Source organism: Salarias fasciatus (assembly GCF_902148845.1).
Source record: "Salarias fasciatus chromosome 7 unlocalized genomic scaffold, fSalaFa1.1 super_scaffold_4, whole genome shotgun sequence".
Taxonomy (NCBI): Eukaryota; Metazoa; Chordata; class Actinopteri; order Blenniiformes; family Blenniidae; genus Salarias; species Salarias fasciatus.
In genome coordinates this window covers 25,011,835-25,034,232 of record NW_021941229.1, presented here as the reverse complement: position 1 = coordinate 25,034,232, position 22,398 = coordinate 25,011,835, and the positions used below count along the sequence as shown (strand labels likewise).

The 22,398-nt window shown below is 44.4% G+C and overlaps 1 protein-coding gene across 1 annotated transcript; it reads left to right on the top strand.

Moving 5' to 3' along the window:
* The first annotated feature begins 5,455 nt into the window (after positions 1 to 5,455).
* Positions 5,456 to 15,724, top strand: tacr1b (tachykinin receptor 1b). The gene is made up of 7 exons (XM_030085321.1): positions 5,456 to 5,689; positions 7,016 to 7,191; positions 8,858 to 9,052; positions 10,148 to 10,298; positions 10,454 to 10,650; positions 12,168 to 12,264; positions 13,542 to 15,724. The coding sequence occupies exons 1-7, from the start codon at positions 5,456 to 5,458 to the stop codon at positions 13,710 to 13,712; spliced, it is 1,221 nt and encodes a 406-aa protein (XP_029941181.1). The 3' UTR covers positions 13,713 to 15,724.
* Positions 15,725 to 22,398: the final 6,674 nt, after the last annotated feature.

Below are 22,398 nucleotides of genomic sequence, written 5' to 3'. Positions count from 1 at the left end.
TTTACTTACTTATTGTGAGGAAAGAAACACAACTAAACATGTCTTGATATGATTCATATCCTGAAATGGAACAAACATTTCTTTAATTTAAATCTGCTGTGTGAGTGAAATAAGCTCAGAATAAATAAATGGAGTCTTACCTGATTCCAGAGGAAACGAGATGAAGAGAAGATTTTCTGTAGATGAAAGAAAAAAACAACAACAACAAAACCCAGAGAGATCAGAGAGTTTCTGATCTGAGAGGAGAAACGATGCAACTGAACCCTGAACACTCTGAATGAGCGAGTGGCGACCTCTGGGACTGGAGGGGGTCAGTGTGTGTGTGTGTGTGTGTGTGTGTGTGTGTCTGTGTGTGTGTGTGTGTGTGTGTGTGTGTGTGTGTGTGTGTGTGTGAGAGAGAGAGAGAGTGAGAGCGAGAGAGAGATTGGATCGATATTCGGCTTCCATTCACGTTTTTCCTGTGTTTTCACGGGACAGAGAAAGCGGTGAAGTCCAGTTATTTCCTGCTGTGAAGCTCCGCTCGGCTCGTCTGCGTTTGACCGACACCAACGAGGAAGAACAGGAATCGCCGGCAGTAAAATCCACAGTGGAGACAGAAGACGGGAAGCTGAGGAGCTGCTGCATCTAAGGTGACGTCCTCAAACACAGGGTCATGTCAAACCGATAAGAGATTTGAGTGAAAAACCATCATGACTGAAAGGATCTAGAACGTTCTGCATGTCAACCCACAGATCAGCTAAACAGCTCCGTCCCTGCCTCAGTCTCTATCTGGTCTCTATCAGGTCTTTATCTGGTCTCTACAGGGTCTTTATCTGGTCTTTATCTGGTGATCCCTGCCACCAGTCAGAACAGGAGTCAAGACATTCCACTTCATCTGCAATCACAGTTTTCTCTGTCTTTTCTCAAACGGGTCGGGACTGAAATCCCGCTCCGATCCATCGGTCGGCGTCTGTTATCTGTCTGTCCGTCAAGGACATCAGAGAAGAGACGCTCCCACTGGAAGAAGACCAAACAGAATGTGCCAGGAGCCGCTCGGGACACTCCAGGACAAGAGGACCAGGGTCCATCAAGACCAGGAAGATCCAAAACGAGACCCAGCACTCCGGGAGCTGCTCTGAAGATCCAAACAGCTGATCTTTATCGAGCTCCCGTCTCAGTTTTAGTTTTGTTACTGAACTAAGAACAAATAAGAAAAGCTTCATGACAGCTTATACAATATAAAAAAAAAGAAGGTTGAAAAGCAGAAGGCAGGAAAACATCTAATTTATGAGGAGGGATTTTACATTTTAAGTGAAAATTAACTGTTTTGTGTTTGTCTTTCAGAAAAGTTTCGCTTTTACACAAAAGCGTTCTGGAAGCGATGACTGTTTACAGGAGAACAGCAGAAAGACCAGGATGGGTGTAGTTTTCATGTTGGACCACTAGAGGGAGCTGCTGGCTGGTTTTGTAATGAAAACACAAACTAATATGATACAAAGGTCAACAATGGGAGCACAAGGAGAGAACGCCAAGAATATGCTGTTAGTCTCTATGAGCCATGTCAGGAAGAAACTCTGAATTCATTTACAAAAAAAAAAAAAAAAACAAACAAAACAAAAACTGCCAGTAAAGACATTATAATCAGTTATTCTAACTGTTGTGCTGCCGTGAGGTTCAGATTTCTGGACCTGTTAATGGTTAAAGCTGCCTTATCTGTTGTATTTATGGATCTATAATGCCATACAGGATGTGCTGAGTCACTATAATAAATCCACACATGTAGTTTATCTGTGAGCGTATGTGAGGCCGTGTCACCAGCAGAGGTCGCTGCAGCTCTGGTTTTCTCCCCCTCCTGCTGGCTTGAGTTTCCAGGACAGATCAGACTGATTTTACTCAAACTGGTTCACAGGAACCTGAGCAGAGTCCTCACAGCCACAATTCAAGGTTTTACTGCTGTTAGTCAGTCAGATACAGTTTGGTTTCAGGTCAGTTTGCGTCTAAATAAATAGATATTATTGGTACATGGATTAACTTTGTTTTTATTATGTACTAAAATAGATTACACATTTATTCACATTATGATATATTTACTTGAATCTGGATCCTCATATGTTCAATACATTAAGATTGTTTTAACATCTGTGTCAATATTTTTTCATTAATAAATCAAATGTTTCCTGTAGAATTTTTCCCCACTTTCAAGGTCAGAGGTTTAATTTTGGCACCATAATAACATTAGCATTTAGCTTCACTTTAAATTAGCAAAAGCTTAAAAAAAAAAAAACTAAAAATCACTCACCAGAACGTGCAGCATGTCGAATTGTAATCCTCTGAAGCCTCCTGAGCAGCAGCAGCCTGAAACACAGCGTGACTCTTCTCAACTTTTAATACATTTTCTAAAAAAAAAAAAGACAGTTTAATGTTAGCGCCACTCAAAGCTAGCCAGATTAACTCTGCTCGCTTCCATTTTTCTGGGACCTGTGATGAAGACTTCAGCTGATCAAAGAGTTTTAATGCTCTTTCCACTTCTCAGGTGCTCAAAAAAACAGGAACGAAAGGAAGAAAATAAAAAAGAAAGATGCATAATTTATACCTGCTGCAACTAAACTTACCCCTCTGGCTAGCGCAGGCTAGCATGGCTAGCATACATGACTCAGCAGTGGTTACCGTTGATCAGAACAGACTGGAACTGATCGTCAGGGATCACATTCCACTTGGTTCTTCTTCATGAGGACTCCCCGGCTCAGTTAAACATGGTGTTCCACAGGGTTCTGTCTCAGAACCTGTACTATTCACATCAAGCACACTTCCTGGAGGGAAACAGTCCATGACAGTAACTTCCATTGTGAATATATATATATTTTTTTGAAGATTTCATAAGATCTGTTGGTTTTCTGTGGTCAGCCTTTGGAGGATTAACGTTGTGTTTTATATCAAATAATTAACAGTTCCATGGAGCAGAATGTTAAAAAGTTACAGTACAACTTGTGTTTCTATCCGTCTTTCACATTACTGATATAATTTATTCATTCAATTTTTACTGTTTTGTGCTTCATATTCACTCTCCTATTTGCCTGATATTTCGTTTGATATTCTGACATTATGTTTGAAGGTTTGTAACCCTCACAGCTGAGCAGCCGTCGCAGACCGTGACGTCTGACCTTGAGACCGGAGAACAGCCGCCAGCGGACTGAAGATTCGAGTCGGGAGGCTGAAAATTCGCTCCCTGCACTTCATTCTCGTCCTCACACAGCTCCCAAAGCACCGAATCCGACTTTAAATTGAACACCAAGCTCTGCCAAATGAACACAATTTGCATGATTAACACCGATGTGGCATGGTGGGGTAGTGGTTCGCACTGTTCCAACACCATAAGGACTTCATCAATCTTTTGACTTGGATCCAGTCGTTTCCATCTCGTCTCTCCATCACGTCTCCAGATCCGGTTAATGTGACTTCCTGATGTGAGCAGGTGCGCCGCTGGATCCGAGCCTCTCGCCACGTCTCTTCCTCGCCACTTGCTCAGACATGAGCGCCGAGCGGCTCCGGCAGCTGTGAAGGGAGCAGGTGACGGACGAGATGGACTCTCCTCCCTCCTGCCGAGGAGCCTAATACCTCTGATCAGAGGCGACAGACGGAGGAGGCGTCCGGGAGATTTACCCCGCCGCCGCCGCCGCCGCTCCGGGTCCTCCATCACTTTGGCCCGTTCAGGTAATTTAACCTGACTCCTTCAAACTGGTTCACTCTTAAAGAAACAACACACACAACAACAACACACATTTTCTCATGTCACAGTCCTCCGATTGGATTTCTTATCGAGTTTCCCCAAGAACTGAAAGAAAAAGGACTTTAAAGGAAGAACAAACAATATTTTGATGTCATTTGAAATGATCGACATCCCCGTCGACAGATCTGAGACCGACAGAACATCCGGATGATAGAGCATCTTCCTCCAACTAACAAATCATTTCAGCACCACCTGAACAACCAGGATTCACAGCTACATGTCAGTCCTACTGACAGTGAGACGTCTTCATTGACTGTTGGCTGCTCTTCTGGACTCAAATCAGATTATATAAATCAATATCATCAGACTGACGGAGCTGTTGGCCGCTAATCCTGCTGGGACGGTATCAGACCTCAGAGAAGTGGCATTCTGGGTCATCCAGAGAGAGAACTGTCTGAATTTATGAGAGGCAGTGTGAGTTTGTAGTCACGGGATTTGATGGCGTGGATGGAGCGGGATGGATCAGGATGGAGCGGGATGGGGTTGGGGCGGGGTGTAATGGAGTAAGATGGGGTATAATACTGTAGGAGGGGGTATGATGGAGTGGGGTGGGGTAAGATGGAGCAGGATTATCTAATACAATAAAACGCAGGTGTACAGCACCCCCAGCAACTAACCAGATCTAGGGACCTCTAAACGGACGTGAATATCTCCCTCACTCTGAACCTGGTAATTCTGCTCACTGGTTCTGGTCTTGCGTAACAAGTGTTCTGGTCTGGTATTGTGAAGGAACTTTCTGCCATCTTTGGTGGTTCTGGTTCGATACGAATGGATCCTTCGTCCCTGAGACTGGGTCTCCCAGATGGTCGGATCACTGACGGCACTCACAGGAGACTTTCCAATGCTAACCAAAACCAAAGATGGTAAAAACCAATCTTCGTTATATTTTGAATACGTGGGATAAAATTCAGCTCAGAGACAAAAATCACGCACAGGTTCTTTACAGTCGTCAGCGTAACCATGGAAACTGAAGTACAGCTGAGGATTGTCAGCGTAACTATTTTAAACAGATGCTGTGTCTCCTGATGTGCATGTGAAAGTTTAAAAGAATGGGACTTAAAATAGAGCCTTGGGGAACCCCACATCTAATTTCATGGGTTGTTGAGGAACATGTATCCAGACTTACATAAAAACATGGATCTGAGATCAGAACTGAACCAGTTCAGAACAGTACCAGAGAGGCCCACCAGGTGTTTCAGTCTATTTAATAAAATATGATGGTCTGCTGAAAACAGCACTCAGGACCAGTAGAACCAACACTGTGAGATTTCTGTTATCTAAATTCTACCTGATGTAATTTTAAATCTATAAAAGTGCCACCTCAGTACTGTGGTTCTCTCTAAAACCGTCTTCTAAAATCTTATTTGTGATTAAAAAGTCTCTGAATTGGTTAAAAGCCAGTCTCTCTAAAAATTAACTTGGTGGAGGGAGACATGATGGGATGAGATGGGGTGGAAGGGGGTATTACGGGGTATTATGGGGTATGATTTGATGGGACGTGGGGATGAGGAGGTCTAGGAGTGGCTGCCGCGCGTTACAGCGCCGTGCGTAAAATCCGCGCCGTTTGCCCTTTTCCCCGCCGCGCGCCGCCACTGTATGCCCCTCTCCTGACGGGAATCCACCCGGGGTAACAGGACACGGGGGCTATTTTTACCAGCCCGGCTCGGCGCGCAGGCAGATGCCCTGAAGATGGACCCGCTCCTCAACGCCACCGACTGTTACGGCGCAAACGGCACCGGGTCCGGGTCCGGAACCGGCAACTGCAGCGACGGCTTCAACCAGTTCGTGCAGCCGGTGTGGCAGATCACCCTGTGGGCCGTCGCCTACTGCGGCATCGTGGCGGTGTCGGTGGTCGGGAACGCGGTGGTCATCTGGATTATTGTGGCGCACAGACGCATGAGGACCGTCACCAATTACTTTCTGGTGAGCCGAGGCGCGCGCCCGGGCTGTCAGCGCGAGCGCCTTCATGTGCCGCTTTTCGGTGATCGTTTCCAGGTTTGAGATTTAATTGATTTGTTTGGAGAGGATAAATGAATGAGGTTGTCACGAAAGTGGATTGAAATTGAACTAATGCGCCGTTTTTAATACCTCCATGATCAGGAATTAAGTCATTTCTTGGAGAATTGTTTAATTGTCGCTCTTTTTTTGTGACATTCGCGCTGTAAGCAGCATATCTGAGAAATACTGACGCACATAAGTGCATCCATCACTAAATAATGATTAACTGCCACAACGAAACAGGTGTTTTAGCTTTTTCAAGACGGAGGACAAATCAGCTGGAAATAAAGACTTTAATCTCCTTTCTAACAAATAAAACTCATGTGAAGATTAAGCACACAGTGAGTCACTTGTTTCGGAAAAGCCTGAAAGTTAGAGAAAGATGACTTAATGGATTGACTTAATGGATTTATTGTATCTTATCTGTATTAACTGTTTATTATCTAATAATATTCAGACTGCTGCCATGTGGGAAAGAAAAACATGGAAGCTTCAAATTGGAGAATATATGAAGTTACTATTACGCCTAAAAATGTTCCTTTATGAAGAAATTACAGACTTGCATCAGCTCTTCTTCCTAATCAAGTGAAGAACAGTCAATAGATCCTGGAAGAGCTTCAATTAAAGACAATGATCAATGACTGAGTTTTCATCTGGTAGAATTGAAGATAATGAAGAATATTGTTTTGTATGATTATTGTGTCAGATGCAGCTTTTAGAAAGATGCTTGAAAAATGTCCGTTCAGCATTTTGGTACTGTAAGTATGTTAATAAAGGGTTTGGTTGGTGAGGCAGGGGAGCGGATATAAGGTCGATTTCAATACGTTGTTGGAGGGTTTTATGCGGTTGGATCTCGGAAAGCTCAACGTGCCGCAAAAGATGTTGTCATTAAGAGAGAAAAAGCAAAAATCAAGAACCGAAGAGCAAAAACAACTGAGTCGACAACGAGCTGCTTGTGAAACATCCAGAGGAACCAGGAAACGTGAGTGTGATACGGCTCTGTAAGGTACAGCAATGAAGGAAACGGGGGAAAAAGTCTTCGTGTCGACAGTGTGACGGACGCCCATTGAGGCGTCAGTCTGGTCCTCATTAGCGGAGGCAGATATTCATGTTATTGTGCTCCTTCTTTTCAGAGAAAATATCACAAAACGCCGCCTTCTTCCTTCCGCCGCTGCTTTGTTCCATATAAACCCTCCTGACAGGTTCCCCCGAACCCCCCGCCCCCCCTCTAATCCAGCCTCTGTCCTCCAGGTGAACCTGGCCTTCGCCGAGGCCGCCATGTCCGCCTTCAACACGGTGATCAACTTCGCCTACGCCGTTCACAACGAGTGGTACTTCGGCCTGGTTTACTGCCGCTTCCACAACTTCTTCCCCATCGCCGCCATTTTCGCCAGCATCTACTCCATGACGGCCATCGCAGTGGACAGGTGTGTGTGTGTCTGGAGCCCGGCAATCAGCTTAGCGCCTCAGAGAGCCGGGCCCTGGAGGCCCAGCAGGCACCGGGGCAATAAGAGGAAGACTCTCTGAATAGAGAGACGATTTCACACCCTGGTCTGCTGTTGTGAGCTCAGGAGCTGAGTGGATGTTTTTTAAGTTAAATTCAACCGGCGCTTTGCTAGTAGTGCTTTCAGCACCTCCATTTAGAGGAATGTTTCCACTGCAGAACCTCTGCTTCATGCTAGTCTTCTCTCTAATGCATTCAGATCAGATTAATGAAGCAAGTTAATCTGTTACGGTTCGTGAAGTTTCAGTAGTTTTGTAAGTTTTGAAAGCTTTTCTTGTCTTTGTGATCCTAGTAGCTACGCAGATGTGGCCTGAATCCACTGATCTGGATGTTAGCTTTAGCTTTAGCATTAGCACTGCTCAAAGCTGTTAATGTTCCACTGATACAGGAACACCTCATTAATCCTGTGCTGATTTAATCCTCTTTCAAGAAGAGCTAATGTCCAGATTATAGAGCATCTTCCTCCCACTGACATTCAGATTATAGAGCATCTTCCTTCTACTAACATTCAGATTATAGAGCATCTTCCTCCCACTGACATTCAGATTATAGAGCATCTTCCTACATTAACATCCAGATTATAGAGCATCTTCCTTCCTCTAACATCAAGATTATAGAGCATCTTCCTCCCTTTAACATCAAGATTATAGAGTATCTTCCTCCCTTTAACATCCAGATTATAGAGCATCTTCCTTCTACTAACATCCAGATTAAAGAGCATCTTCCTACATTAACATCCAGATTAAAGAGCATCTTCCTACATTAACATCCAGATTATAGAGCATCTTCCTCCTGACATACAGATTATAGAGCATCTTCCTCCCTCTAACATCAAGATTATAGAACATCTTCCTCCCTCTGACATCAAGATTATAGAGCATCTTCCTCCCTCTAACATCCAGATTATAGAGCATCTTCCTCCCTCTAACATCAAGATTATAGAACATCTTCCTCCCTCTGACATCAAGATTATAGAGCATCTTCCTCCCTCTAACATCCAGATTATAGAGCATCTTCCTCCCTCTAACATCAAGATTATAGAACATCTTCCTCCCTCTGACATCAAGATTATAGAGCATCTTCCTCCCTCTAACATCAAGATTATAGAACATCTTCCTCCCTCTGACATCAAGATTATAGAGCATCTTCCTACATTAACATCCAGATTATAGAGCATCTTCCTCCTGACATCCAGATTGTAGAGCATCTTCCTCCCTTTAACATCCAGATTAAAGAGCATCTTCCTCCCTCTAACATCCAGATTATAGAGCATCTTCCTACATTAACATCCAGATTATAGAGCATCTTCCTCCTGACATCCAGATTGTAGAGCATCTTCCTCCCTTTAACATCCAGATTAAAGAGCATCTTCCTCCCTCTAACATCCAGACTATAGAGCATCTTCCTCCCTTTAACATCCAGATTAAAGAGCATCTTCCTCCCTCTAACATCCAGATTATAGAGCATCTTCCTCCCACTTACATTTAAATCAACCTTAACATAGTGCTGACAGCTCAGCTAATGCTAACACTACGAATAATCAAATAATAAAATAACACGTTGTTGGTGTGTGTGTGTGTGTGTGTCAGATACATGGCCATCATCCACCCGCTGCAGCAGAGGCTGTCCTCCACCCAGACCCGGGCGGTGATGGCAGTCATCTGGGTCCTGGCTCTGCTGCTGGCCTTCCCTCAGTACCACTACTCCTCCACCTTCCTGCTGCCCGGACGCACGGTCTGCTACATCGACTGGCCCGAGTACACCGCCGTGGACTTCAAGAAGATGTGAGTGCCCGAGGGGCTCGGCAGGGTCCCGGGACTCCACCGAAAACCACATAATGAAAAGTTTAAATCCTGTATGTGTTTTTTCTTGATGGATAAAAAGGAGGACATTCAAACCGAGATACAGCCGCTTCCTCTGCGGATTCCAGCAACTGTCACTGGGATTGACTTTAAATCAGAGCACTCTCGGGAAATACGGCTAATAATTACACGATCTCACCCTTCTGAAGCTCCCACTGAGGCCTGAGCAGCAGCTCGGCGGCTCCATATGTGCTGCGAAGTCTCCAGCTGCAGAGCGCACCTCCTGCAAAGACGCTGCACAGAAAACTGCTCTTCATTAGATATTATTCCGTTTGAGCCATGAAAATTATGCTAATTTTCCCTAAGTCACTTCTTAAAGAGGATGTGTGAAGATCTGGGCCGCAAGAAAACAGCAATATAGAAAAGCGGCTTCAGTCTGATTCAGTCTCTGATGGGAAAAACAGGAACATTGGAGGACAATCGCCTACGAAAATGGAAAACTTGCAAGTTTTATTTTAGATGTAATAAAAAAAAATACACAAAAATCCTGAATATTTACAGATTTAAAGAATAAAATTTCATGAAAACTTTAATTTTAGGAATATTTATTCCCAGGAGGGATTAATATCAGATATGAATAAATAAACGGCTCTGTCTCTGTCAGGATGGTTCTCATGTCCGGTTCCTTTTGTTTGTGGAAATATTATATAATTCTGTGCCGCTAAGGGAGGCTTTGAAAAGATAAAAGAAAGAATACATTTAAGTAATTAACCAAAATAAGAACCGTATTACCGTCTTCTTTCTGAGCCTCTTTTCACATGACTGTTTAATTCAGTCATTTCCAGAAGCTGCAGAGAGAAAATCCAGCCGTGTTTATGAAGTGAGTCAGGAAGGAATCACATAAAATGTGTTTCGAAAAGTTGAACCTTCATCTTTATAGCAGAGAAACTCTTGATAAACCTCAGCAGGACCATCACTTTGTGTTAGGGAAAGGATTCAGAGCAGTTTAAACCTTTTTCTGTGAAAAATCAATCTCGGTAAAAACCCAGCAGCTCCTCCTTCCTCCTTCCTCTGCAGTTACTACGTGTGTGTGACGCTGCTCATCTACTTCCTGCCGCTGGGCCTGATGGGGTGGGCGTACACCACGGTGGGCGTGACCCTGTGGGCCAGCGAGATTCCCGGAGACTCGTCCGAACACTACAGAGAGCAGCTGATGGCCAAGCGCAAGGTGCCGCCTCCTCTCCTCCCGTGACCTCCCCGCCGAGCGCCGTCATTTCTCTTAATGGCATTTTAATCCCCCACATTAGAACGGCAACAACAAAAATCCTAAAAAAAAAAAAAAAAAAAAAAGATGAGGTTTTAAAGCGGTGTCACCCGCGACAGGTGGTGAAGATGATGATCGTGGTGGTGTGCACGTTCGCCGTCTGCTGGCTGCCGTACCACGTCTACTTCCTGCTGCACCAGTTCTTCCCCGAGTGGTTCGAGCAGCGCTATATCCAGCAGGTGTACCTGGCCGTCATGTGGCTCGCCATGAGCTCCACCATGTACAACCCCATCATCTACTACTGCCTCAACAGCAGGTGGGCGCTTCTCTGCTCCGGGGCTGCAGGTTCTACCTGTGGCTGCGCAGATAAATGACAAATTCAGCTGAAGTTCCATCAGTGAGTAGAAAGAAGATGCTCGATAATCTGGATGTTAGAGGAAGATGCTCTATAATCTGGATGTTAATTTTAGGACGATGCTGTATAATCTGGATGTTAGAGGAGAAAGATGCTCTATAATCTGGATGTTAGAGGAGGAAGATGCTCTATAATCTGGATGTTAGAGGGTGGAAGATGCTCTATATTCTGGATGTTATTGGAGCAAGATGCTCTATAATCTGGATGTCAGAGGGAGGAAGATGCTTTATAATCTGGATGTTAGTGGAGGAAGATGCTCTATAATCTGGATGTCAGAGGGAGGAAGATGCTCTATAATCTGGATGTTAGTGGAGGAAGATGGTCTATAATCTGGATGTTAGTGGGAGGAAGCTGCTCTATAATCTGGATGTTAGTGGAGGAAGAAGCCCTATGATGTGGATGTTAGTGGAGGAAGATGCTCTATAATCTGGATGTTAGTGGGGGAAGATGGTCTATAATCTGGATGTTAGTGGGAGGAAGCTGCTCTATAATCTGGATGTTAGTGGGAGGAAGATGCTCTATAATCTGGATGTTAGTGGAGGAAGAAGCCCTATGATGTGGATGTTAGTGGAGGAAGATGCTCTATAATCTGGATGTTAGTGGAGGAAGAAGCCCTATGATGTGGATGTTAGTGGAGGAAGATGCTCTATAATCTGGATGTTAGTGGAGGAAGATGGTCTATAATCTGGATGTTAGTGGGAGGAAGCTGCTCTATAATCTGGATGTTAGTGGGAGGAAGATGCTCTATAATCTGGATGTTAGTGGAGGAAGATGCTCTATAATCTGGATGTCAGAGGGAGGAAGATGCTCTATAATCTGGATGTCAGAGGGAGGAAGATGCTCTATAATCTGGATGTCAGAGGGAGGAAGATGCTCTATCAGGATGTTAGCTGAAGTTTCATCTGTTAGTGGGAAGAAGAAACAGAATCATGACAAAACAGCTGAGAAACTTCTGACATGCAAACAACGATGATTAAGAGAATTTAGTGTTGATGCTAATGCTAATGGAAGGCTAATGCTAGTATCACTGACGGGGGCGACTGTCACGCTGCTGTCTGGAGGACTGAGTCACTTCAGGGTCAACTCGGAGATCCGGTCTCTCACTGAAGAGTTCAGAGTGTTTGTAACGAGTCACCAGCTCAAGCTAATGCTAACAGTGGGATTAGTGAGCAGAGGCGGCGGCTCTATAAGCTTTTTTTAAATATCTGACAAAAAAATTAGACTGAAAGTGAAGCGTCATTGTTCTGCGCTTGACATCGCCGGAGGCTCTCCTGCTGAAATGGCGAGCGGCGTGTAGCCGTGGGCGTCCATCTGCGTCTCCGTCACTGGAGTGGGCGATCTGCCCGTGTCTCCGATAATCCGTGTTGTTTTTAATCCGCTTTAATCCTGTGAAATATATTTGTTTTTCCCACTGTCAGGTTCCGAGCAGGTTTCCAGCAGGTGTTCTGCTGCTGCGCTCCCGCCGCCGCAAAAGACGAGCTGGAGCTCAAATCGCCGCGCTACCTGCAAACCCAGGTGTGTCGGGAAACCCGCCAGGAAGCACCGCACAACACACACACACAAAGGGGGTCGAGCAGTTTTTAAAAAGCTGAACTTTCCTGATATGAAGTTCAAGATCAAACTGATCTTACGGATTTCCAACATTTATAGCTGTCCTTCAACGCCTCTCCAAAGCTGCTCATGCTCAGTTACTGTAATTCCTCCGTTCTGAGGAACTTGAACCTGAAGCAGACCTCAGTTCTCTTGAGAGCTCTCACAGACTCTCAGATGTGTCCTTAAACGCCTCTCAGATGGTGCATTCACTGCTGATGATACAACAAAACAGAGGTTTTCACTCTGAAACATTCATGTTGTCACAGTAGCCAAAACAATACCACGCTTTGTGCCTCAATGGTTCGAATACAAGAAAGAAAAACAAATGTTGGATTTTCTTAACATTTATTTGATTTTAGAGCTTCTTCAGAGCAATGGGTAGCTGGGCTTCATGCTGCTGGAAATCAAGAAATCTGCCATATCGATATTGTAATACGATAACATAACAAAAAACAAGTTCACATAATTACTGAGCTGAAAGGATTATTCAGATATTCTTGTTTCATGTTTTAAGTTCCCACCTTTCTTGGAAGTTCTGCCTCCTCGGCTTGTAACTTATTATTTTGTGACCCCCAGGACTCCCTTGAAAAAGAGGTTTTTAATCTCAACGGGACCTACCTGGTTAAATAAAGGTTAAAGAAAAGAAAAAAGATTTCTTCAATGGTGTCGAAACATCACTTCTTCAACTTGAATTCCATCTACTAGAAGAGAAAGGAGTCTGGACAGGTCATTAAAGAAAAGCAGTGAGCTTTCAGAGGAGTAACGACTGACTGCCGTGTTGGTGAAGTAAGAAAAAAAAAAACTCACTTTCAATTCATTTAATTTCAAAACTGAGGTCAAGAATGTTGTATCGCCGTCACAGCGAGAATCGCCCAGAACCTCCAGGTTTCTACTGATCCCATTTAAAGACCAAATGACAGAGTCTTCTGTGTTCTTTACAAAAAAGAAAATTTATTTTTCCAGGGAGTTTTTGGCAGCAGATGCACTAATACCACTGATGACCTGAGGGGGCAGTGTTGAGCAACGCCAAAATCAGGAATAAGTGACAACGTTTGAAGCGTTCCAAGTTTCTTGAGTAAAAGAAGTAGATTTGGGGCTGCGCTCGCCGGGCTCGGCTGCTCGGACACGAGATCTGAGAGCAGAGAATGGGAGCGACGGCGTGGCCAGCATGAGGCGCTAACGTCTGACTCTGTTTTCAGGTGAGCCTCTACCGAGCCAGTCGGAACGAGACGGTGGTGTCCACCACGGTCCACCCCACGGTGGAAGAGCACGACTCGGCCGAGCCCCGGGAGGTGACGTCCAACGGCGCAGAGACGTTTCCCATGAGCCCCCGGGGTCCCTCGCCCGAGTCCGGGCGCTGCCGGGAGTGACGGGAACTGGCGAATCTCCATTCCATGCCCGGACTGAGTGTCTTCAGGGAGGGTTCAAACGTCTCGCCGGGCATTTCGTTGACCCGGCGGATGCCTTCATGTTGAGGAGGATGTTGGACGACGTTGAAAACTCGGGTGTTTGTTGGAAGGCGAAACACACCAGCCGGCCTCCTGACCTCCGGCCTCCTCGGCTGGCGAACCCGCCGCCGTCCCCCCGGCAACCGTGTCACCTCGAGATGAGTTTGTGTTGTGTGTGGAAACAGGAGGGGGGGGCGGCGTGTGTGTTTGTGTGTGCAGATCTCGCACCTGTTGGACGGGATTAGCTGGTGTTTTGACAATGTGCGAGGAAGGCTGGGTCTGCGGCGGGCCGGGTCAGAGGACGGCTAAATATAGAGGGACGGCGTTCAGGAGGGGGTAAACAGACAGAGGGGTCGATAAGGCGGCGAGGGGAAATGAAGGGAAAGAAGAACGTGTGCTCAGATGCGCCGGATGTTTACGAGCGAAGGAACAACGTCAGAGGAACGAAGTGACTTCAGACAACAGCTGCTCCCTGCCGAGTCCTGCTGGGTTCTCTGGACCTCCTCCAGCCTGGACCGCCAGATACGTTCTGGACCTTCTCCTGCCTGTACCATCCAACAAGTTCCAGACATTCTCCTGCCTGTAAAGCCAAATACGTTCTCGATGTTCACCTGCCTGGTACCGTCAAATACGTTCCGGACCAGGGGTCTGCAGCCGGGGGCTCTTCAGTCCCTCTGTCGCAGCTTTCACAATATGAAACGTGAACATTGAGCTTCTTTTTATTACAGCGACACACTACAGTGCTATTCAAGATGATTTGTCACTCTGTTCAAATGGAATTAAAAAAACAGGTTCAAGTAAAATTGGGAAAAATAGCTAAAATCACAAGAAATGGGGAAAAAAGCAGCAGAATGTTAAAAACAATTCTAAAACAATTTCTAAAAGAAGAACCTAAATATGGTTGGAAAAAGCAGGCAACACTGCTTAAAAGGAGGCAAAATGGTTGAAACCGCTGAAATGTCAAAATTGTCATTAAAAAATTTTTTAAAATAGGAGCAGACCTGTTGAAGGTAAGTTCAAAGATAGGCTGAATTTAATAAGATGTTCATTATTCTGACCCCTGACCTCATAAATGCCTCATAACATATCTGTACGTGCATCAAAACTATATATGAAACTTCCCGAGTTGCATTCGCCTCATTTTAAAGGTTAAATGTTCTTTACAGCTCCAGATCAACTTGACATGGCGGAAAGTCCCAAAAACAGCTCTTTTGCTCATAAAGGCTGCAGAACCCTGTTGTGGACGTTCTCCTGCCTGCACCGCTAAATATGCTCTCATAATGAGTGTTTGTAGGAGCGTGAGGACCAAATGCTTTGACTTTGTTCTGTTAAACATGAACGGGTCGTTCTTTCGCCACCATGAGCCAGAACAAAATGTAGCTTTGCATTAAAGCTCAGTACAAATTCTTACAGATTCCTCTAACTTCTGCTGTTTTCCAACATTTCAGTATCAGTATTCAAACCAAACGATATTGCTGAAAAACATCAGTATTGGAGGGTTTTCAGACCATTTAAAAAAATGGATGGATGTAGAGATTGCATTTAAAATATTCAACTTCTCCTGTTTTTTTCTGAAAATGTTGATGCTTAATGTGTTTTAAAAGCAAGCGGCTTGAATCGATGTGTTTGGGTGGTTAGAAATGCTTTTTAAAAAGCTCCCTGTAATGTCTGAAGGTGAGGCTCCACAGCTCCTCTGGATCGGCTCCCTGATGCTTTCACACATGCAAATAGTTTTCATTTTGATTTCAAAAAATGTCTGATCTCCAGGAGAAAAAGCAGATCGAACAGGCAGGTTACAGTAATCCTCACGTTACTTTTGACGGTTGTTACTGTACGTCCAGATTACTTTACAGCTACTTTCCTTCTCACTCTGTAACTTGTGGTGTCAAAATGACAACATTACAACCAACCTGCAGTCTGTGTAGAGCTTAACGTGGGTATTTCTATGTGTATATATAAGAGATTACAATAAACAAGGCATTCGGTGTCTCTGGACTAAGCGCTGCGTCCTGGACGTTCTGATGGAGCCCTGCAGATCGTGAGTCACTGCGGTTCTAATCCGACTCGGCCAGGCAGAAAAACGTGTTTGTGGTGTGGAGACGTTTCCCCGAGCAGCTTTAGTCACTCTGACCTCTGACCTCCTCAGTCAGTCCGAGTCCTCTTCAGTGGAGACGCGCAGGGCTCCACCTGCTGGCCAGAACCACAAACTGCAGCCGTTCTTCAGGAGCCCCATCCTGAGCTCGTCTCTCGGGTCTCGACAGGAACGTTCCGGAGAAACGAGGCGACGGCAGCGTTTTGGCAGCTGGCCGATCCCGTGGCTTAAGCTTTGTAAATCAGGGTGATGTTTTAAGTTGCAGCTCGCAGCAGTCGAGCCGTTAAAAGACCCCCCTCATAGAAAGGTATGGAGGCACCGGGACCCCGGCCCCTCCACATCTCATGCACACAAGGAAAACATCTCAACCTCCACATCACAGCCCGGGCCAAGCTTCTGCCCAAGATTAGTTCCAGCAGAGTGAAGATCTGACCCTTCCATTCACTACAAAAAGCATCACCACCTTCATTTAATTCTTAATATTTAATCTAAATTTTGAATCCAGGAAGCATTTCACGGTAAAATGTATTTGAGATCCTAAAACTGGAAGCTGATGTCAGAAATGAACACTTATCAGTTAACATTTTAGTCCTGTGTCAAGTTTCTCAGCAGTTTGTTTATAGCTTCTGCAAACCCCCCCCCCCCAAATGTTTTTAGACTTGCTTTGAGTGAAAATGTCTCGTTCCACTAAAAATTCATGTAAAAAATATTTTTTGGTCAGAGAAAGGGCTTTGTTTGAAGACCTCTTGTCTTAATTTGAGTGAAAATTGTCCTGATTTAAGACACACAGCCTCAAAACAAGTCCCTTCATCTTACTGAAATATATCTTTAAGTGAATTTTATCTTAAATCCAGTCGAACGAGACATTTTCACTAAACGAAAGTCTAGAAAAAAAACTTGCTAAGATATTGAGTTTTTGCAGTGAGACGAAACAAACCTCTTTAATCATGTGGGAGCCGGCTGCTTTGGGTTCTCACCTCATTAATTATGATTATTCAGCCTCCAGACGTGTTTAGTTTGAGCAGATCCATAAATCCGAGAGGACGGTTCGCACTGCGCCTGCTGTGACCACGGCTCTCCCGTCCACGGTTCTGAAATCTCCATTTATTTTCTTCTTTTTCCACAGTAAATCTGGTTTTACTGGTTTATGTTCGCACAGGGCTGTGAGGGACGAAAAGCCTCCCGCGGCGGCGAAGACGAGTCTGAACGGACAGATGGTTCAAGTCCAGCCTGGAATTTGACCCTTCTTTATTAGAGCTGTGACTTCCATCTCAATAAGAATGAAGTCCAGCGATGGCTCCAGGACAAAAACAGTTATTCCTCTAAATATGTTTTAGTTCAGATTCAGCTTCGTAACACTAAACTGCAGGTTCTTTACACAGAAAACTTTTTAAGAATGAAGTGAGTTTCCATTATATAGATTCTCTAAAGCAAAAATCCTGTGTCTGCACACTCCTTCCAAAGAAATGCTTCTTTAGCATGCTGCTGCTGCTTCTCTTTTTCAATAAAACATTTTTCCACCATTTGAAAACACTCCAGAAAGGGTTATTCTAGTAGTGATAGAGTAACACTCCCATTTTTGACACTCACCACCAGCTCAGGGCTCTGAACGGAGCTCAGGACGATCAAAAACTGTCAAAATGAGAATAACAGAACCAAAGACGACAAAAACACCAATGTTTAGATGTACGATTCATGAATAAGAAAACTTTACCTTAATTTTGAATCAATTCAGGGGTAAAAACCAGAAGTTAATGTGAGTTAATGCAGTCATTAAAGACTGTCCTCAGGAGTCACCATGTTTAATCCAAAGGGTTGTCCAAACTGTAAATAATCCCAAAATATCACTTCAATCCCGTGAAGTGATGCTTAAACTTTGAATGGAATTTATGTCCAAAAACCAAGAAACAGATGCGAACCATGTTCCAGAAACAGATGTGAAAGAAGTCCTTAAACACGAAACAGGTCTGAGGCCTCTTCCAAAAACCCCGAAACCTCGGCCTAAAACTACAACGCTGAAAAAGATTCAAATATTGGGAAAAATTAAATTTTACCTTCCATGGAAACTGATATTTTGCTGGGGTCCCTGAAGCCATGTCATTGGTTGCCATGGCAGCAAGCAACATGTCGTCATGTGATGAGGTAGGGCTGGACGATATGGCCAAAAACGTTGTCACGATATAGGTCTTAATTTCAGTCAATACGATATAATTCTGATATCGATGTAAATTATACAAAAGCCTCAGAAAAACTATTAAGAATCATGTACATAATGTACCTGTAAAACTAGAAACTATTTATCCAGGAAGCTCCTCCAGTATAAAATTTTAGAAATAAAAACTACAATAAATTAAATGTTTACCTTTTATTTAAGAAATATGAAATCACTGTCAAATAACGTAAGTTTCACCTTTTTCAATATAAATAGCTTGAACTTTACACTTAAATACAGTTATGTTATTGTTATGGATTCAAACAAAGGTGCTTCAACCAGGAAGAAAAATAAAAGTGCTCAGAATCACTAAGGTAAAGTACAGAATTACTTAAGGTTGTAGTGAGTATGATGACACTGCAATGAATCCCTGTACCGTTTTTTTTTTTTTTTGTTTGTTTGTTTGTTTTTTTGTGGTATTTGTCTTCACTGTTGTAGTGTCTTGTAAATTGTAAACGGTCCCTTAACCCCGCAGCACCACCGGCTGCTAATCGAAAACAATATTGCTTCTGACGCTTGATAGACAGATACTTTTAATAAAAATGAGCTTGTAGCATGTCGTCCACCTCACAGCGATGGGCTGGAGGCGCCCTTTGCATGTTACTGACGTTTTGTTAAAGAGTTATTGAGGCCGAAAGTCCGCATCTGTCAATACGCTGCTAACTTTAATAGACTGTTCAGTGAATGATATACCTAATTCGTGGCCACGAATTACTATTTCATGCGCGCGGTTTATTATTTCATGGCCACAAATTAGCTTGTGGAAGCTTGTTCAGTCGCGTTTACGTCACGAGTTCTCATTTTGGAGCTCAAACTTACCGCGGTGGAGAATAGCTTGTAGCCTGAGCTGAGGACAGCCAGCTGTGGTGTGCCTGCTGAGCACTGATCACTCTCTCGCGGCGCTTTCTGCTCGGCTTGAATCAGCGGCGCCGTGAACAGCAGTTAGTGACTGTGAAATGCATACTGTAATGCACTATATCGAAATGTGTTTAAAACTCATATCACCGTTACTGAATTAAAATATACCGCGGTATATATTGATATAGAAATTCTGTCCAGCACTATGATGAGGTCACCAGGGGAACAGAGTCAATCAGGGCTGAGTTCTGCTCACGTGCTGACCTCCGCTGGTAAAACATGAAGGTGATGGTGAGGTGCAGAAAAGCTGTAGTTCCAGGGAAATTCCAGCAGGGGGCGATAATGTTGGTTTCAAAGAGCCTGAGTCTCATTTGAACCCATTCAAAAATTCCAATCTTCAGAGTGCAAATAAACATATAAAGCTCCCGATTTCAGAACATGTTCTGGTCTCTGTCGCTACTTTCTACAACCGAGTCGTCTTCACCAGACTGATTTTCACAGAAATCATCTGTTGATTCTATTTTACGAGTTAAAGTTTTGCATAAATCGTCCTATCGCAGCGCCTCCTCTGTCCACGTGATGCAGTCACGTGACAGCCTGGACCAATCACATTTACATCCGGTTTCAAATGATCAATATGGAGACGTCCTGCTGGACTCGCTGAGACATTCAGAACGGGATTTCAGAACGCTGTGGGCGACGCCACAGAAGGTCCACTGTATTTACTATCTATGGTTCTGGAGAGAGCAGAGGAGAAGCAGGCGGTAACACTGCAGCTGCCAAACGGAGAACACGAAGGGAAATGAGACCAGCAGCAGCTCCCCAGGAGTGAAGCTGATTTTTTCAACAGTTTCCAAGAAAAATATTTGGTAGACCACCAAACTCACAGAAAACCATAAACTACTCTGACAGTAATCATGAACTGGAACTGGAGACAGGATTGAAATGTTTATCCTTCATCCTTTTCAAACGTGTAAAACTTGCTCATTTCATTTTTATTAATTTTTTTTTATTTTCCATGTTGAAAATCAAACAGGAGCTGCGGGAGGCGTTACGTTACCGCCGCAACTTCAGCATTGAGCACGACGACCTCCACCACCGCCTCAGGAGCTCAGAGGAGGAGAAAGAAAAGCTACAGGAGGAAAAGGAGGCGCGGAACCACCAGATCGTCAGCGCGAAGTCCAAACAGGAGGAGGTCCAGAGACAGAAGGACGATGCTGAGACGACCTGCAGCTCAAACAGCTTCTCCACCCGACGGACGCTCTGCTCTCCAAATACATGGAGAGTAAAAACCTCCACCAGGAACTGGACAGAGGAACGAGGAGGTGGCGAGCATGAAAGCCTGCGTGTAGCAGACCAAGGCCGACCTCCAGGAAGTGTTGGCCACAAAACACGAGAAGGAGAACGCTCTGAGACTCTCTCTCTGGCAGAGACATGAGAGGACAGCAGACCTGGGTCAGCATCCCATTACAACACTCATACAAACATTTAAACTACTTAGAAAATATATATTGTTGACATGAGGATAGGATACGGTATGAGGAAGATGAGGGGGTGGAATTAATATACATTAGAAATGGGTGAAAAAAGGAGGAAAACAAAGAAAGTTAATTGTTTCCTGACCTTGTAGATAGACTATCAAATATCACCTGGACAAAGTCTGGGACTATCTATTAGACCAAATATAAAGGCAAGCCGAATAACCAAACTAACGAGTGTAATAACCAAGTAATACACCAGCTAAGAAACATACTGAGCACCTCGCCTAGCAGTCACTTCCATTGGTGTATGAATGTGTGTGTGAATGAGATGAACAATGCAAAGCACAGTGGGGACTGCTGGACCAGTGGAGAAGTGATGCATCAGTGAAATCCATAAACCATTTAGTTTCCCTTCAGGTATGAACAGTGCAATCTGTTTTATCACCTTATAAATAGGTATTCTTTCATCATTCAGAACAGACAGGTATTAATAATATAATTTGACACATCAGTTTATAAGATATGTCCACTTTTAGAACACATCCGCCACAGATCATCTTGATATACAGCAAGAGCAAACAGGAAGTCATGGTTTTTTGACACACTACAAAAGTCATTAAGTCACATCAGTGACTGTATAATCAATATTATCAACATTTAGTTGGGATATATTTATTTTGAACATTTAAAAATAAAAAGCATTACAGAAAAATACTAATACAAACACACGGTCAATCAAGGGATGGACTGTGTGTTTTATGCCCGCCTCTGAGTGTGTTAGCTCGGTCCGGTTCAGTCTCTACACACTCCTCAAGTTCCACCAGGCTCCCAGAAGGAGCACTGCTGCTTCTGGGTATTTAGAGTCATTCCTAATACCTACAGGTAACACCCCTCTCCCCTCGAACAGCCATGTTAGCTTAGCTTTTCTACAAAGCTAAGTCTCATAGCTAGCTTTAGCCACAGACTCCTGTAGCCATTGCAGGGAAATGGTTGCTAGGCAACGATGTGCAATTTGAGTGAGGTCACTGAAATGGCTCTGATGTCACCATGGCGATGAGTCCATTCAGAAATGAGTTGTAAGCTGAACGTTTGTCCCTGGCTGCCCCGTGTCTTGAGGATACTGTCAGCAGAAGGTCAGAGTTAGTTGAGACTCGACGTGAATTCAGTTTAGAGAACGCTTTCAGTCAATATGGTGCAAACCGGTACCAACGTGACAGAGGAGAACATGTCTGGGAGGGAGAGCACAGCTAGCACAGCCCACCGCCAGCTACATATAACCGTGTCTCTGGCATTGGTCAAAGTTTTGTCTGCGTGTGGACCACACGAAAAACATGGAGGAGTGGATCTCCCACAGCAAACAGCTGACCCAGCAGGTGATGGAGGGACTCACAGTGTCTGAGAGATGCATAGTGAAGGCCAAGCACCACGACAAGATCAGCAGGGTCGCAATGGAGAACCTCAAAAAGTCGTACACCGAGACACAGCTGGAGCCTCTGGTCCAGTCCAGGGATTCGGCTGTTGACGGCGTGATAATCGAGAGTCTGAAGAAAGAATTCAAGGAGCTCATCGAGAGCCTTGAGAAAAGGTCGCGCAGAGGCAGATGGAAGCCTAGATTCCCAAGTCTGAATGCAGCGATCAATCTGACTCGTGCAGCAATAGTTGTATTCGACATTATTCTCATCGTGGTGATTATTCTTCTGATTTAACTCGACGATCAGGGAACATCAGCCGGACAGGCCGGTCCAGAGTTCTGCTGCTGCGGGGTTTTCCCCGGACGCTCCGGTTTCCCCCCTCAGTTAAAACATGTCAGAAAAAAAAATTCAAAATACGTAGGAGTTTTTCATCTGAGAGAAAGATTATGGACGAAAGATGACAGATGACGAACTGCTGTATTTTCACCGGACCCGAGTGGATCCCAGCGGAGGTTTGCCATCTCCACCAGCTACATCCAGAGTGCAAAAGGGG

Coding starts and splice junctions, on each gene's coding strand:
- tacr1b (XM_030085321.1), top strand. CDS start 5,456: ATGGACCCGCTCCTCAACGCCACCGACTGTTACGGCGCAAACGGCACC. Junction 7,192..8,857: donor ACGGCCATCGCAGTGGACAG/GTGTGTGTGTGT, acceptor TGTGTGTGTCAG/ATACATGGCCATCATCCACC. Junction 12,265..13,541: donor CGCGCTACCTGCAAACCCAG/GTGTGTCGGGAA, acceptor CTCTGTTTTCAG/GTGAGCCTCTACCGAGCCAG.